The sequence below is a fragment of the Ptiloglossa arizonensis genome, chromosome 3 (assembly GCF_051014685.1).
Source record: "Ptiloglossa arizonensis isolate GNS036 chromosome 3, iyPtiAriz1_principal, whole genome shotgun sequence".
Classification (NCBI taxonomy): domain Eukaryota; kingdom Metazoa; phylum Arthropoda; class Insecta; order Hymenoptera; family Colletidae; genus Ptiloglossa; species Ptiloglossa arizonensis.
The window spans coordinates 30598661-30612672 of NC_135050.1; the positions used below are offsets into that span (position 1 = coordinate 30598661).

The window sequence follows — 14012 nt, forward strand, 5'->3', positions numbered from 1 at the left end:
GAAGCGACGAGGAGAATTACGATACGCGATAAGAAACGGTACCGTTCACTTTTGATCGCAGATGCGAGTCTAGCGAAGAAAATGGAGACACTTTACACGGGAGCGATCCACGGATTCCCACGATCGAACGGTGGCCCGGCTAATGGAATCTCCACGGGAATCGGCAGCTCGTTCGATCAGGACGGCGTTTTGAGTCTCATCGTCGTTCTGGGCGGAAGCTTGTCCCTGGTTGCGTTGGTCTTCGCCTTCATTACCTACAGGTAAGTCGAGACGAGTCGATTACCTTCGGTGATGAACCACCGCCGAGAGAAAGGGGTCGGGAGTTTCCTCTCGTAGAATTTTAACATTCGAGGCGACGAACGAGTCGAACGAGTCGAACGAACGCGAGTCACCTTCTCTCTTTTCTAGCTCTGGTTCTAGACGCGAAGCTCGCGAGCAGAATCAACGACGAATCGATCGCTCGGTCAACGATCGTTCCTCCCCGGTGCTTCGCGTTCGCCGATTATTTCCATTTCGCTCGACTATCGGCCGTTGATCGACGCTTCTGACGAACATTTACGGAGAATCGAACGCTCTCTCTCGATTTCGTAAACCGTGCAAAATCACAGCGCGACGGAAGCTGGTATTTCTTGTCCCTCGAAATGGATCGCCGAACCTAGCTACCGGATCGTATGGAATTTAATATCCGACGTTCGGCTTCCGGAAAGGGAAAACAGAGGGGAACGCCGTTTCGATGGCTTGTCCGATCTTCCTCGATTCAATTTCGCATAAAATTCGATGCATCGAAACTTCATCGATCGCGCTGCGGTCCATTTTAATCGTTATACTTTGTTTCTCGTTGTTTGCGAGCACTGTCCGTCGATTCGATACCAACGCCGGCATCTCGAGTATACGTATCGCGCCTACGCGAAAGCGACGAGCTTAACGCTCTCCGATACTTTGATCCTTTTGTATGTTCCGTTCGCTCTGGTGCACGAATAAATCGAGTTTACCAAACCGATCGACGTAACTCCGATTCGCGGTCAAAGCTCGTATCGGTATATTTCAGAAATCACTTTCCACCGATTGCTTCGTACGAACGAAGGACGAAGGGTGAAACTATAACTCGAACGCAGAACCGTCAACCGTTGTAACATTCTTCTTCGAGAGTAACGATTTTTTTCATTCACGATCGATCGAAATACACATCGCAAGGCACCGCGTACTTGAGAAAATCGAGCATCTCGAGATTTCTTTGGGAAGAGCGATCGTAAATCGAGAAAGAGAGCTCTCCTTCCGCAGGATCTCTCTTCGTCTCCTAGACAAACGGAACGAGGGGCGTACCTTCGGATCAGTCCTTATTTCGGAAACCCTCGGTACGTACCTATCTTTCAAGGGGCCGCCGCATCGACGAAAATTCAATAAGTTATTACTTTCCGATCGGTTTAACGTTCCTCGGATACAGGATGCTCGACGATGCTATTCTCCAATAAGGATAGAGGACCGTAGAAACCGGTAGAAACTACAAAACCGGTGTGCTCCGGCTCCGGCTCCGGCTCCGGCTCCGGCTCCGGCTACGGCTACAGCTACGGCTCCGGAACGGAAATTGAAAGGAAATGGAAAAGCATAGTTTCCTTCTTTCTTTTTCAACATTGGTCGACGTTATTCTCCGATTTCCCAGCGCGAAATACAAGTTTATTTCTACGGGACCCCTCGATTGTCACCGTCTCGCGACGATTTACGCGAAAAAATCGTGAAAAAATTCCACGAGGATACGGAGACTGCGAGAGCAAACGCGGATTACCTCGGTAGATGTTTATTTTCGCTCGAAACAGATGCGTGCCTCGCGAGTAACGTTGCGCGTTAAACGTATTTAATAATTTCGATGAAAAACCGTGGTACGTACCTCGTTGAATTACACGGGGACGGACGCGCTATTGTTTAAATAGCGGACCAAGTGTTTCTCTTCCGTTCGAGTTCCTATTTCGATTTACCGGCTCTCGATTTTCCATTGTTCGATGAACCTCGAGTCCCTTCGAGAACAACATCGATCGTTTTTCTTCGCAGAAATCATCCCTCTTAAATATATCGTATACGCGACTATCGTCCAAGGCTCACGTTTTTCTCAGCTCGGACGATTTCTCGTTTCTTTCGGGCGACGGGATACGAAAATTTACGACGCAGCTTCGATCGCGAGTCCGAGCGAAAAGAGTACTTACGCGCGCACGTACGTACACCATCGTACACCAACGAGCTCGTTCGCATCCGGAGGATTCGATGAACAACCGTACCGCGACTCGACCAAGAGAAGAGTACGTATCGTTTTCGGGATATTAAAAATTCTAGGCGAAGTAGTTCCATTTTATCGTCGAATCCTCCGGATCGCGGTGGCAAAGGTGTCCCTTTATTTTTTCAGAGTTTCCGCGAGGTAGAATCCTTGGAATTTCCAGGACGACGGATATTAGCTTCCTCGATAGCTCGTAGGTGCTATATCGAAGCTTTCGTTGAAAGTCTTTCGTAAGGTACACGGAATACGCCGTAATCGAGGGTAATTAACCCTTTTGCGAGGAAAAAGAGAAAACGACGATCCGGAGAAAATTCGATGTAAATTCGGTAGTATTCGCATCGCGGGGGAACGTTGGAAAAATAATCTCCGTAATAACGACGAGTCGACGTTGTTGCGCGCGAACGAGCGAGTTTTGTTAAACGTTGGGTTCGTTCGCGGTACACCGCGACGTTGTTTCGATATTTAACCGTGTCCCGTTATCGCGATCGATTCGCTCGTTTCGCTCGTTTCGCTGGCCATTTTCCGCGACGTATCGATCGCAATTAGCCGCAAACAATTTCGAGCGCAACGCTCGACGACGAGAAAGGTACATACGCGCCGAGAGCTGTGCAACGAGAGAAACGGTCGACCGAAGCAAACGCGTAACGGTGTATCAAAGCGTCGAACGATCGGTTCGCGACTGTCGCGAGTCAATAACTTCTCCCGGGCGCGTTGTCGCGCCCGCCGATCGATTCCTTTCGAACGGTTTCGATTTCAACTTTCCGCGTACGCGACACTCGAAAATTTAGGAAAAATCGATCTCGAGGCTCGATGCGCGTACAATACGTATCCGTGTAGACGTTCTCCGTAGTTTATCATTTTCGAAACCGAGTTTCATCGAAACGCGTAACGCGTAACACCGGGCAGCTAGCGAGATCGAAGCTTTCGTCGAGTAAAACGAGCAACGGGCCACCGTTGGTACGCCGGTTTCTCCGTCGCTCGGAAGATAAGCGAGTTTACCGATTTTAACGTAAAGGAATTTCTGACAAGCGTGAGTAATGGATACACGTAGGCAGTAACTTCTCCGCGCGTCTACGGTAATCTATCATGAATAATATAATTGACTAATGGCGCGATCAAGCGCTCGACCGAAATTTCGGGAAACTAGCGAAACTTCTTACCGTTGCCAAGGTGTCTCGAGGAAACTTTCGACTAAATAGAAACAATCTGTATCTCTTATCGCGTAGGCGTTGCTCCGAGTTGATCCGTACCGCGCAACGCGTGGAATTCAGAGATAAATCAACGACTTGCCGACCATTCGAAAATCAATCGCGTACGCGAATCGACCGATCGATTTTCCTAACGACTTTTAGTCGAAAAGAAGACACTTGCGGTAGATTGTTCCGAAATATTTTCCAAGTTGTATACAAGCGAATTTGGTCAACGAATTGAATTCACCGCGAACGGAGTTGCACCGTCCGGGCTATTCGGGGTCCCTGCCCCTCCTACGGTGATCGGACGTCAAAATGGATGTTCGATATTAAATTTTACCGCATCGACTGCGATCCATCCATAGGGACCGATTATCGCGAAACGTTGTTCGTTTGATCGCGAGTAGTAGTCAGTTTTAAATTTCCGATGTCGAAAGATATTGAAAATCGACCGGACAGTATCCGGATACCGTTTACTCCCTTGAGCGACAGTGAACAAAAAGAGGTTTCAAATTCTCTTTCTCTGGTGGCATTTCGTCCGAGTACTTTGCAAGGGGAAACACCTATTGGCGTTAATCGGGAGAGAGATTACGTTCGATTAGAGGCCATCGCGGGCGATACCTATCTAGGGACGTCAGGTGTATCGAAGCAACGTTAATTTACAGTCGATGCCATTCGATTCCTATTACCAGCGCTTCCTTCTACGGGTAATCGCGATTGGACGGACAAGGCTGATAATCCGCCAAATTTCCAAGCGAGCGACCACATAATTCATACCGGCGCATTATTCCGCGTGGCCGACTGCAATCCCCTTGATCGTCCCTTCATCTGCCACGTTCAACGCGAGCGAACGTCCATTCTCCTCTATTTGCCTCGTCGAGCCGAGACCGAAGGGAGTCAAGATGCAAAAATCCCATATCGAATTCTCCATTCGAGATAACCAGCTACACACGTGTATCGTATTTATTTTCGAATCGGAATCGAAATGCGCCGCGTCGCCCGAAACATCGACCCGTCGTACGGACGTCTGCCTCCTCGTCTTTAAATTCTTTTCCAACGACGAAAAGTATTCGGCTCGACTTTACGGATAACGTGGATCGAGTCTGGAATACCTTTGGATCGCGTTACAATTAGTCCAGCGTCGGAGACAACGGTCACGTAGGATGCGGGTCGCGTCGGTTGGATTATTTTAAAATCCAAAGGAAAAGCGTTTCGGTGTGTTACCTGAAAAAAAAAAAAGGAAAAAAAACTCGACGCGGAAAGAAAAAGCAGAGGCTGAGTCGAGAGTGTACTTTATCACGCTGCATACGTCATGGAAATCTGGAGCGCGGTCTGCGGAAGAGCCGAGTAAAAAGAAGTCGTCTCGGTTAGGTCCTTCGTGCTTGTAATCGCCACCGTCGCTTTTCTTCCTTTCGTTCGAGTATTTCTTTTTAATCCGCCCAGTTGGAGAGTCAGACTTTGACTTTTCGCGCACTAGGCTGCACTTTGCCAGCTATTTTCACCGAAAACGATACCGGCCGACGATACGCAACGATACGTGATTCGGCAACGAGTAGAATATAATACACGTATACGTTTCGCGCGGTCCGTCTACGCAAAATTTTTTCGACTTTTTTCATTTTGCGATTCGAGGACAACATTCTTGGTGTTGTTCGCGTCGTCGAGAAAAACCGAGACGTTGCGTTCGAGAGACGATGGCATCGAACACACTTTACGACCAACGAAAAAATTTCTTTTGCACGATTTCGATCGAAAGGTCTATCGGTCTTATCGAAACACAGTGACGTCCGATCGTGTAATCGGTGCCGCGACGCAAAGCACAGTGTAGATACTGTGGGAAGTAACGATAATCGAGTTTCAAATTTTCCCGAGTCATCGATAATTACCGCGTCTTTTTCCCAGCGAAAGTGTCGACGCGACATCGAGCGAGATCGCATTACGTCGAATAAGTATGGTATATCGACGATAGGGCGAATCGACGGAGAGTGGCCGGCAATTAAGTGCATTCTGTAGCGTACCGGCTGGGTGCGAAGGGGTAAATAGTGCGAGGGTCGTTTAACTTGATTTTCCCGTTATCCTTAACCAGGTTAAAGTCGCCGTGACGTCCTATGGTCCGGCCAATGTCGTTACGCTCCCGTTACATCCGATAGATATCGGTCGCCTGAGCTTCGGAAAATTCAATTTCTTTGATCCGTGCGTGTTTACCGAATTCCGATGCGAGTCTGTCTCCTTCGTTATTATTATTGTTATTGTTATTGTTGTTATTATTATTATTATTATTATTATTATTATTATTATTATTATTATTATTATTATTATTATTATTATTATTATTATTATTATTATTATTATTATTATTATTATTATCGCATAAAACAATTCGGGTAAACAGAATCGCTGAGCGAGAAGCTAAACGAGTCACGACGAGATTTAAACAGAATAAAAGTCACGATGCACGATTCAATTAGCGTTACGATCGATTCGTCGCCCGCCTCGATTATTACGTTATATAATACCTTCGTTACGCGTGGCAGCGTAACGAAATGTCGCGTTCCACTGCTCCGATTCGTATTACAATAGATACGGGATTAATAGACTCGCGTCGAAATGAACATCTTGTTGTCCGTCCTGCATCGATTCGTCGAAGCGATAACATTCCGATCTATCGCGGCACGCTGAATTCGCCGCAAGGATCGAACGATGCTTGTCCGCGCGCGAGCAAACAATTAGATAAGCTCCTGTCGATTCTGTCGCGTTGGTTTCCATTCGAGCGAAGAAAATACGTTCGCGTTCGAATTTCTCGTTGAATGTTCGAGCAAGGAAATCCGTGAATCGGATCAACGACCATTTATTTAAAACGCTATCTCCGGCTTAACGCGCAACTCGACTCCGTTCTACGGAATCCGATTTTTCACTTTTCAGATTTTCGAACGCGTATCGAAACGATCGGTAACTATCCGGGTTTCCAACGGTAACGCGTCAATTCGACCGATAATGTTCCCAGGCTCGGTAAACCAAAGATAAAACGTACGGTGGTCCGACGATGTATCTTCGAGAAGCCGGAAGTTTCGATTATTTTTCCTCGGGAAACGAGACCGTCCGCGTTACGAAGGGGCCCGGAGTCCTACCATCACGAGGCAAAGATTAGGAATTATAGCGTTCGTTTCTTTTCTCGACGAGCGTAAACGCGGACAAAGTAAATTCCAGTTTGAACCGTACCGTCTCTCGAGGCATCTTACTTTATACTCACGGCGGACAAACGCGAACCAAAGTGAAAAGGGAACGATAACCGTGCGACTCCGTTCTACGTATCTCCGAGAGTAAATACTTGGAGTCGGCGAGGCGTTTCAACGGAGAATCGGCTTAGAGGCAGCGAGAGCTACTTGGAATTATGAACGTAAAACGCGTTTGCGTTTTAATTCGATCCGATGAGTCGTGCTCGGGATACGTTCGAGCTCGAATCGCTCGATACGCTCCCAATTTTCGCTGGAACTCCAGGTAAGAGCGAAGAATGCGACGAATGTATTTTTATTCGAGAAAAAATTCGATAGATTAGCGGGGATGAGACAATCGAGACTCGGTTTCTACCTACTTTTATTTCTTTCCTGTACTCCAATTATGGAAACGGTAACAAGAGGTTCGCGATTCGCGTCTTTGTAGATAATAACCGTCGCGATCTCGTTTCTTAATTACCGGATAGTTCGTTTATCAACGCTTCGCGAGCTACGTTCAATTTTCTTCTTTTTTTTTTCTCCTCCGCTGCGTCGCTGTAACGCGTTTCAATTGAATTTAACTCGATTTATTTCTTCGATCGAAGTTAATCTTTCTACGAAGCCGACGAACCGTTGTCAACGAAGAGAGCTCAAGTCGGTACTGTGGGCAGGCGTGGTTATTCAACGGTATAAAAATTCACGGCCGCGGCTGAAAATCGGGGCTAGCGATCGGTTAACGTTGCATTTGTACTCGATGATCTCGAATTATGGTTATTACAAGTATTCGTATGTATACGCGTACAATCGCGATCGTAGTCGACCGAAACGATAATTGGTTCCTGTTCGCTGTTTCGTAGTACGTTCATCCATAATATATTACTCCATCCATGATCAGCCGTCTCGGCTGCAAATTGAATTCACAGGCTAATTGCACGAACTCTGTGCAGATCTGCCGCCATTTTTATCGAGCTAAAACTTTTATTCGACGCGATTCGTTCCATCGAGTGACGCGAGTCGTTGCGTTATCTGCCATCGACGTCTGACCAATTATCGACCGATACTACTAGTCGATCGCGCGATGTGGAGTACGTAGTAGTCGAATTGCGTACAAGTGAAATATAAATGCAGCTAAAAAATGTATTTCCAGCACGATCGAATGCCGAAAAAAATAAGAAAGTCAAAGACGCGATAATATTAAATCGAAAATTCAATGCTTTCGCGTATTTTAAACTTTTTTTCGCTCGTTTTTTTTTATCTCTTTTCGCGTAATCGCGTCGACACGCGGATCATCGAGTTCCAAAGGTTTTGCGTATAATTTTCTGCACCGATTCTATAAAATCTGTTTCATCGTTTAGGAAACATTTTTAACGCGATAGAAAATAAGTAGCGGTATTCGAAAACATCGTTCATCGTTGAAAGTGAAGTTTCGAGGGTGTGCGTGCGCATCGCGTTACTTTTACAAAAGTCGTAACTGCAACGCAGATAATTAACATATCGAGCGAACTTCCTCCGCCGCGGCAAGTTGGCTTTTATCCCAGAGTGTAAACCAGGGAACGAACGTGGCGTTGTACCATTGTAAACGAGGTAGCTAGCATTAGAGTTCCCGCCCCGGAATGGTCTTTGAGGCAAACATTGGTCCGTTTCCAGCTCATAATAGCTATAGGTACGTTTGACCGCGACGCTCGACGATTTCTTTCCTCGCTTTTTTTAATCGCCCTTTGCCGAGCCATCGTATAGCCATCGAGCTACCAATCGCGCCTATTTCGAGTAAGGGATCGGTAGTCTTTCCCTGGTTGCGTCTCTGTTTCGGTAAATCGGTATTTCGAAACGTACGCGTATCTACTTTGTTTTCAATTCTCTTGCTTGTGACGATACTTGAGATTTGAAATTCTGATCGAAATTTGTTCCCAATTTCCAGGATTGTAATTTTTATAGGATTGCAGTTTATCGCACGAAGGTGATAGAAACGCAAGGAGAAACTTTCACGGTGGAAAGAAACGTGGTTGAAAATACGTCCAATATCGGAAATACGCAAATATTCTATCCCTCCGATCGGTGAACATTTATCTACCAATCCGGTATTATATTTTCACTATTCTGTTTGAAATTTCAACGTTACAATAACAATAGTAATAATAATAATAATAATAATAATAATAATAATAATAATAATAATAACGATGACGAGAAACTCGAAATGCACATCGCGTATAATTCACCGAGGACTTCTATTTCGACTTAATTCGACTAATTAAATGTTGCTCGCTTCGTCTAGATCGGCTCGTCCCGAGGGAAACATTTTCCGGCAATCGGAGAAATTTCCGAGAATAGCTCGCAAATAAATCCCGCATCGGCGGATTTGCGGCTGAACTTTCGATTCCTTTGATCGAGTTGCTTCAATTGCTTCGACGAGGACAAAAGTTGAAACGTTCTTTCGATTCGACGTTTCTTCGTTTCGAACGAATCGAAAATCGAACGATGGTTCTAATTTTTGTACAGTGTACAGGAGTCCCACCGATTAGCGTTAGAATCGAATTATACGTAGATTCCTTCGTGAAAAATAGATCGGAAACGTAGAATAAATATTTTTCGTAGGAGATTACGCGTTGCGAAAACGTTTTATTCCTTCAAATGTTCGCGTTCGAACCGACGCGAAAGAACGAGGAATAAAAATCCTTAGGTGTAACAATAGCGACGGCAACGTAGATTGTAAAAGTTGCTCGTCCGTTTGTTTCGGGTGATTCGGCGATCAGATTTTTTCGAGGCGGTACACGTTACTCCCCGCAACTTTTTCGTAGGTTACATTTTGATAAAATTGTATCTCTGCTTTTCCATTCTTCGGCCCTTCGAAGCGGCGAAATCCCTTAACGGTTATTATCCGCGATTCGAGGTTACGGTCTCGCATCGAGACTAAACGCGAATCAGGTTCGAGTTAGCTCCGCGACGGAGCTAAGAGGCAATCTCTCGCAGCCGAGGTCGAAAACTGGCAACGGAAGAGCAATATCGGAGCTGTCCGAAAAAGTTCCCTTTCATTTTTCCTCCACGGGATGCAGCGGGCTTTCTTTTCCCCGTTTCTCGAAGCCTCGATTCTCCGGCTGGTCGAGTCTCTCGGTGCACTTTCCTTGCTTCGGCGCGAAACCGCGAGAAGTAAAGGAGAGTAACGGCTTTAAAAAGCTCGAGGGGAAGAATCGAGGTTCTCGGCTATCTTTTCCCGTTCGCAGGAGCACGGGCGTCACGATTTTTGTTCCCGAATGAAGTAAGAGGCTTACCGGAAAGAGGCTGGCTTCGTTCAATCGTGGCCGCAGTACCTTAACGATCCCTTCGAGGTCGCGGAGATAGAACCTTAAGAGCCGAATATTCCGTTACGCTCCCGATATTCGTGCGACGCGTTTACCTCCCGAGGGACGATATTGAAATTATTTCGATCAAAGTTACGGAGCAAGAAGAAACCTCAAATTCTAAAGTCTCGAGCGAAATTTAAGACAAATATTGTATATCGTTGATGCGCGAAATGCGTCGGCGAGAGAGCTGAAAGAAAACAGAGGAATCGATCGGATGTAGGTACGGCCGAGTTTATTCGTTGTACTTATTGTTGAGTAAACGGAATCTCTCGGCAGGGAAGTTCGTTGGCTCGAATAACTCGGATATACGGTAAATCTCGGATCTAATCCCGGTTTCGCTCGAGCAACATCCAGGTCTTTAGTAGCCGTTCCGTTGACACGTCCGGGCTTTCCTTATTTGCCGGTCCATTTGTCGAAAAAGCTTTCGTTTTACGCGGTGATCGTTATTTCTATGAATCAGGTTTCCGTGCTATCGACTTTTGTAATCGAGGATGAAAATGGATCGGTTAGTTCGCCGAAGGAAAGGAAAGTGGACAGATATGTATCTTTTATTTCGGTTCGTCGGTTCTTATTCGCGCTCGATAAAGTTCCTCCGTCTCGGAGTGTACGTCGCGTTAACGCGCGTTTCGGCGAAACACGCGGTTCGAGTTAAATCCAAATGTTGAGTTTCCGACTCGTAAGTTCGCGGAAGCTAGCTCTTCGCGAGTGCTCGGAGAAAAATGGAACGACCGGCTGAGTTATATATCCGCGAAATAGAGGCAAGCAGATATTTTTACTCGCCGAGGCAAGCATGATTTCGGACGCGATCCTTTTCAGGATATAAAATACCGGGGAGCTCGAGGATATTTGTTGCGGTATTCTTAGGAAGAACGTTCCCAGCGGTTGCCTTTTCCGACGGAGGTTAACGCAGCGTGTCACCGGCGTCCTTCTTCGTTTCGTATCCGCAAACTTTCCCTACGCGTCGTTCGTTCTTCTAACGGACGAGACAGAGCCCTGCCCGTCGTCGACTCGAAATCCACTTTGTCTTCCCGTTATTGTTTTCCCTCGGCCCCGTTGATGCATTCGAGGATCACCGCTCGCGTTCGAGGATACTTCGGGATCGAGATGAAAATTCTCCGCGCATCGGTCGAATCGGCACTCTCCAGCGAATATCGAACTCACCGGTTAAAACGGATTCGTTATCGAGGATCGAAGAAGCCGGAGATCGGTTCATCGAGCGCCTATTCGTAAATCAGCGAACGAGCTCTCGCAACGCTTCTCGCGATCTAGGAACACCGTGCTTCCTGCTCGCCGGAAATTTCAACGGCCAACGGATTCTTGTCCGACACGACGGACAACAAAATTTTATGCGCGATCCCGAATTTCCGTTCTTCGCGATACATGGAATCGCCAAGTGAAAGTCCTTCGACCGAGTAAGCCGATTTAGAAGTTTCCCAGACTAAATCCGTGTCACGACTGCGCGCGCCGGACAGATTTACACGGGTGTGGATTACGAAACGCAAGAAATTCACGGGAGTTCGTTCTCCTTTTTCTCCTGTTCTCGACCACGCGTACGCGACTCTCGAGAATTAAACGAACTCAACGGACCTCGCGAGTCGTCTCGCGATGACTCGAAATCTCGGTTTACTTATTCGAAGTTGACCACGCAGAGAACGTATCTTTCTCAGTTTCGCGAAGATCGATTTCCATATTGATTTGTACATTTGTAAATTTGTCAACGATACTCGAATCGACGAACGGACAACGTGTACACGCTTTCGCTACTGTACGCGCGTTTTCGCTCTCAGGTTTCGCAGGTTTGGACAGCTCCTCGTCCAAACGACCATCCAAGAAATTTCGAACAATAGATTCGTTCCTAAGCCGTTCCGGACGCCTCGCGAAGACTTCCAAACGGAACTCTGCTATCTCCCTTGCGCACCGTCCCGGCCCTATCTATAATACAAGCCCTGTTCAATTTCGTGCGCCCTTTCGTAAGTTCCGGCGAAGGTGGTTTACGCGTACCTTTAAAAACGACGAGCAGCTCGTGGCTGGTTTCTTCCGTGGCACCAACCGTCTACTCGTAAGCGGCTTACGAGCTCTTTCTCTATCCCGCTTGAGCCTTCCTTTGGGATTCACCTTCGTCGTCCTCTTGATATCCAGCCGTCGAGGATATTAGACGTCATTTTAATATCGCTCGAAGCAATTGCGCGAACCGTAACGCGTTATCTCGACAGCTTTGTTCTCGTTTGGTTGCTTTTCCTTCTTTCGCGATTAGGAAGTGCTCAATTTCAAGCCAATGTTTCGACATTGGACAACGAAATCACCTCAAAGACCTTTCGCGCTGGATAATTTCGAACGAGGTTCTAAACGCGTTCCTCTATCAAGATTTTCTATGAAAAAAATAACGACGATTCTCGCAAGTTTTTTTCTCTCGCGAATCTTGACGAGAACGTAAATCGTAAATAGCGTTCCTTCTTTTTTCGAAGTAAACGAAATGGACATTTCGTACATCGACTCGGTATCGGTAACACCTTGACCAATAATAACGGGGAGCTGCCCACCTAACGGTATTCTACCCAATGGAAAAAATGGCCTAGCGTCGAAGGCAACGGAACACGGTTCTTTCGAATATTTTTCGCGGTGCTTCTTACTTTTCTCTTTTTTCCAAGCCAAGTTGTAAAATTCTACTCATCGCGAGCAGTACTCTTATCTCGAGAGCGTATGCTGATCGACTTTACCGGCGAACTGGATCAAACCAGCAGGATGAAAATAATCGGGAAAGAATAATCGGACTTTTAACGTTTCAAAGTTTGCCTTCGTAGAAAAAAGATAAGAGTTCGCCGTTCGTTGGAAATCTTGTTTTCCGTTTAGTCGAAAGAAAGAGAAAAGACGTCCTCGAAGGGCTCGCGCGAGTGTTTTGACCGGAGAAAAAGGTCGATCGCGCACGAGTCGAGAGTCGAAAGGTTTGCACGCGTACAAATCGAAAGGGAAAATTCGTTCCCCTCTCGGGAGAGGGAAAGGAGGAAAAAAATAGAATTTCGACGTCGCTCGATAAGCTGTCGGTGGGTCGATGGATCTGGTAAATGCGGTGAAAGCTGCATCGAGGAAGGAACGTTGACGGTCGGTTCGCGACAATACCGGAACCGCGTTATCGCGCGTCGAAGCGAGACCGTGGTTCGCTCGGTGAAATGAAAAATAAATCGCCAAGGAGGCATTAAACCCGTGCCTCCTCGGAGACGCGAAGACCCTTTCAAGACTTTCGGCAACTTTGATTTCCCGGAGGAGAACAGAACTCCGAAGAACTAGCTAGCGATCGACTTCTCATCGATCCAACCCCCTCGGCTCCTCCCGTACCCTTCTATCTCTCTCTCTCTCTCTCTCTCTCTCTCTCTCTCTCTCTCTCTCTCTCTCTCTCTCTCTCTCTCTCTCTCTCTCTCTCTCTCTCTCTCTCTCTCTCTCTCTCTCTCTCTCTCTCTCTCTCTCTCTCTCTCTCTCTCTCTCTCTCTCTCTCTCTCTCTCTCTCTCTCTCCATCTTCGCGCACTCCGACACATCCTACGCGTAGACCAGTGGTTCTTAATCGCGTTGACATTGTTGCTTCGTACGGAACAAATTAATCGAACGCTTGGCTCGAGTTTGCCTCGCTCGCAATTAGATCCTCGGTCTTGGGAAATGTACAATTTTTGTCGAACTTTGTTGACGAACTAGACAAGTTCGCACATTTTGTCCTCTAGTTTTCTCGTCGACCCTTGATTTTTCACACACGGAATTCAAAGTATATTTCGTAACGCGAGAACTACTTTACGGAGGGTTAGCTATCGGTTTCCCGTGGAAGAACCACTGAAGCGTAGATGATGTCGTAGCATTCTGGGAACACTTTGTACGGCTCGTAAAGTGTCTCGCGATTGAATTAGCTCCTGCGCGTCCATACATCGACGAAAACCGTCCTTTGAGGGACTCCTGCTCCGACGAGTATGCTGATAATATCGGGTGTCCTTCCGAAATATTTTTCTCCGGTGACGAGCG

At 46.7% G+C, this 14012-nt stretch overlaps 1 protein-coding gene across 4 annotated transcripts in view; it reads left to right on the forward strand.

The window, feature by feature from the left end:
- The window catches only part of LOC143145087 (adhesion G protein-coupled receptor E3), a 68303-nt gene that overhangs the window by 3193 nt on the left and 51098 nt on the right, over positions 1-14012 (forward strand). For all 4 annotated transcript variants that reach the window (XM_076308128.1, XM_076308125.1, XM_076308126.1 and 1 more), the window contains one exon: positions 62-260. In XM_076308128.1, the coding sequence (XP_076164243.1) occupies positions 82-260 (179 nt within the window). In that variant the 5' untranslated portion in view covers positions 62-81. The remainder of the gene's footprint in view (positions 1-61; positions 261-14012) is intronic.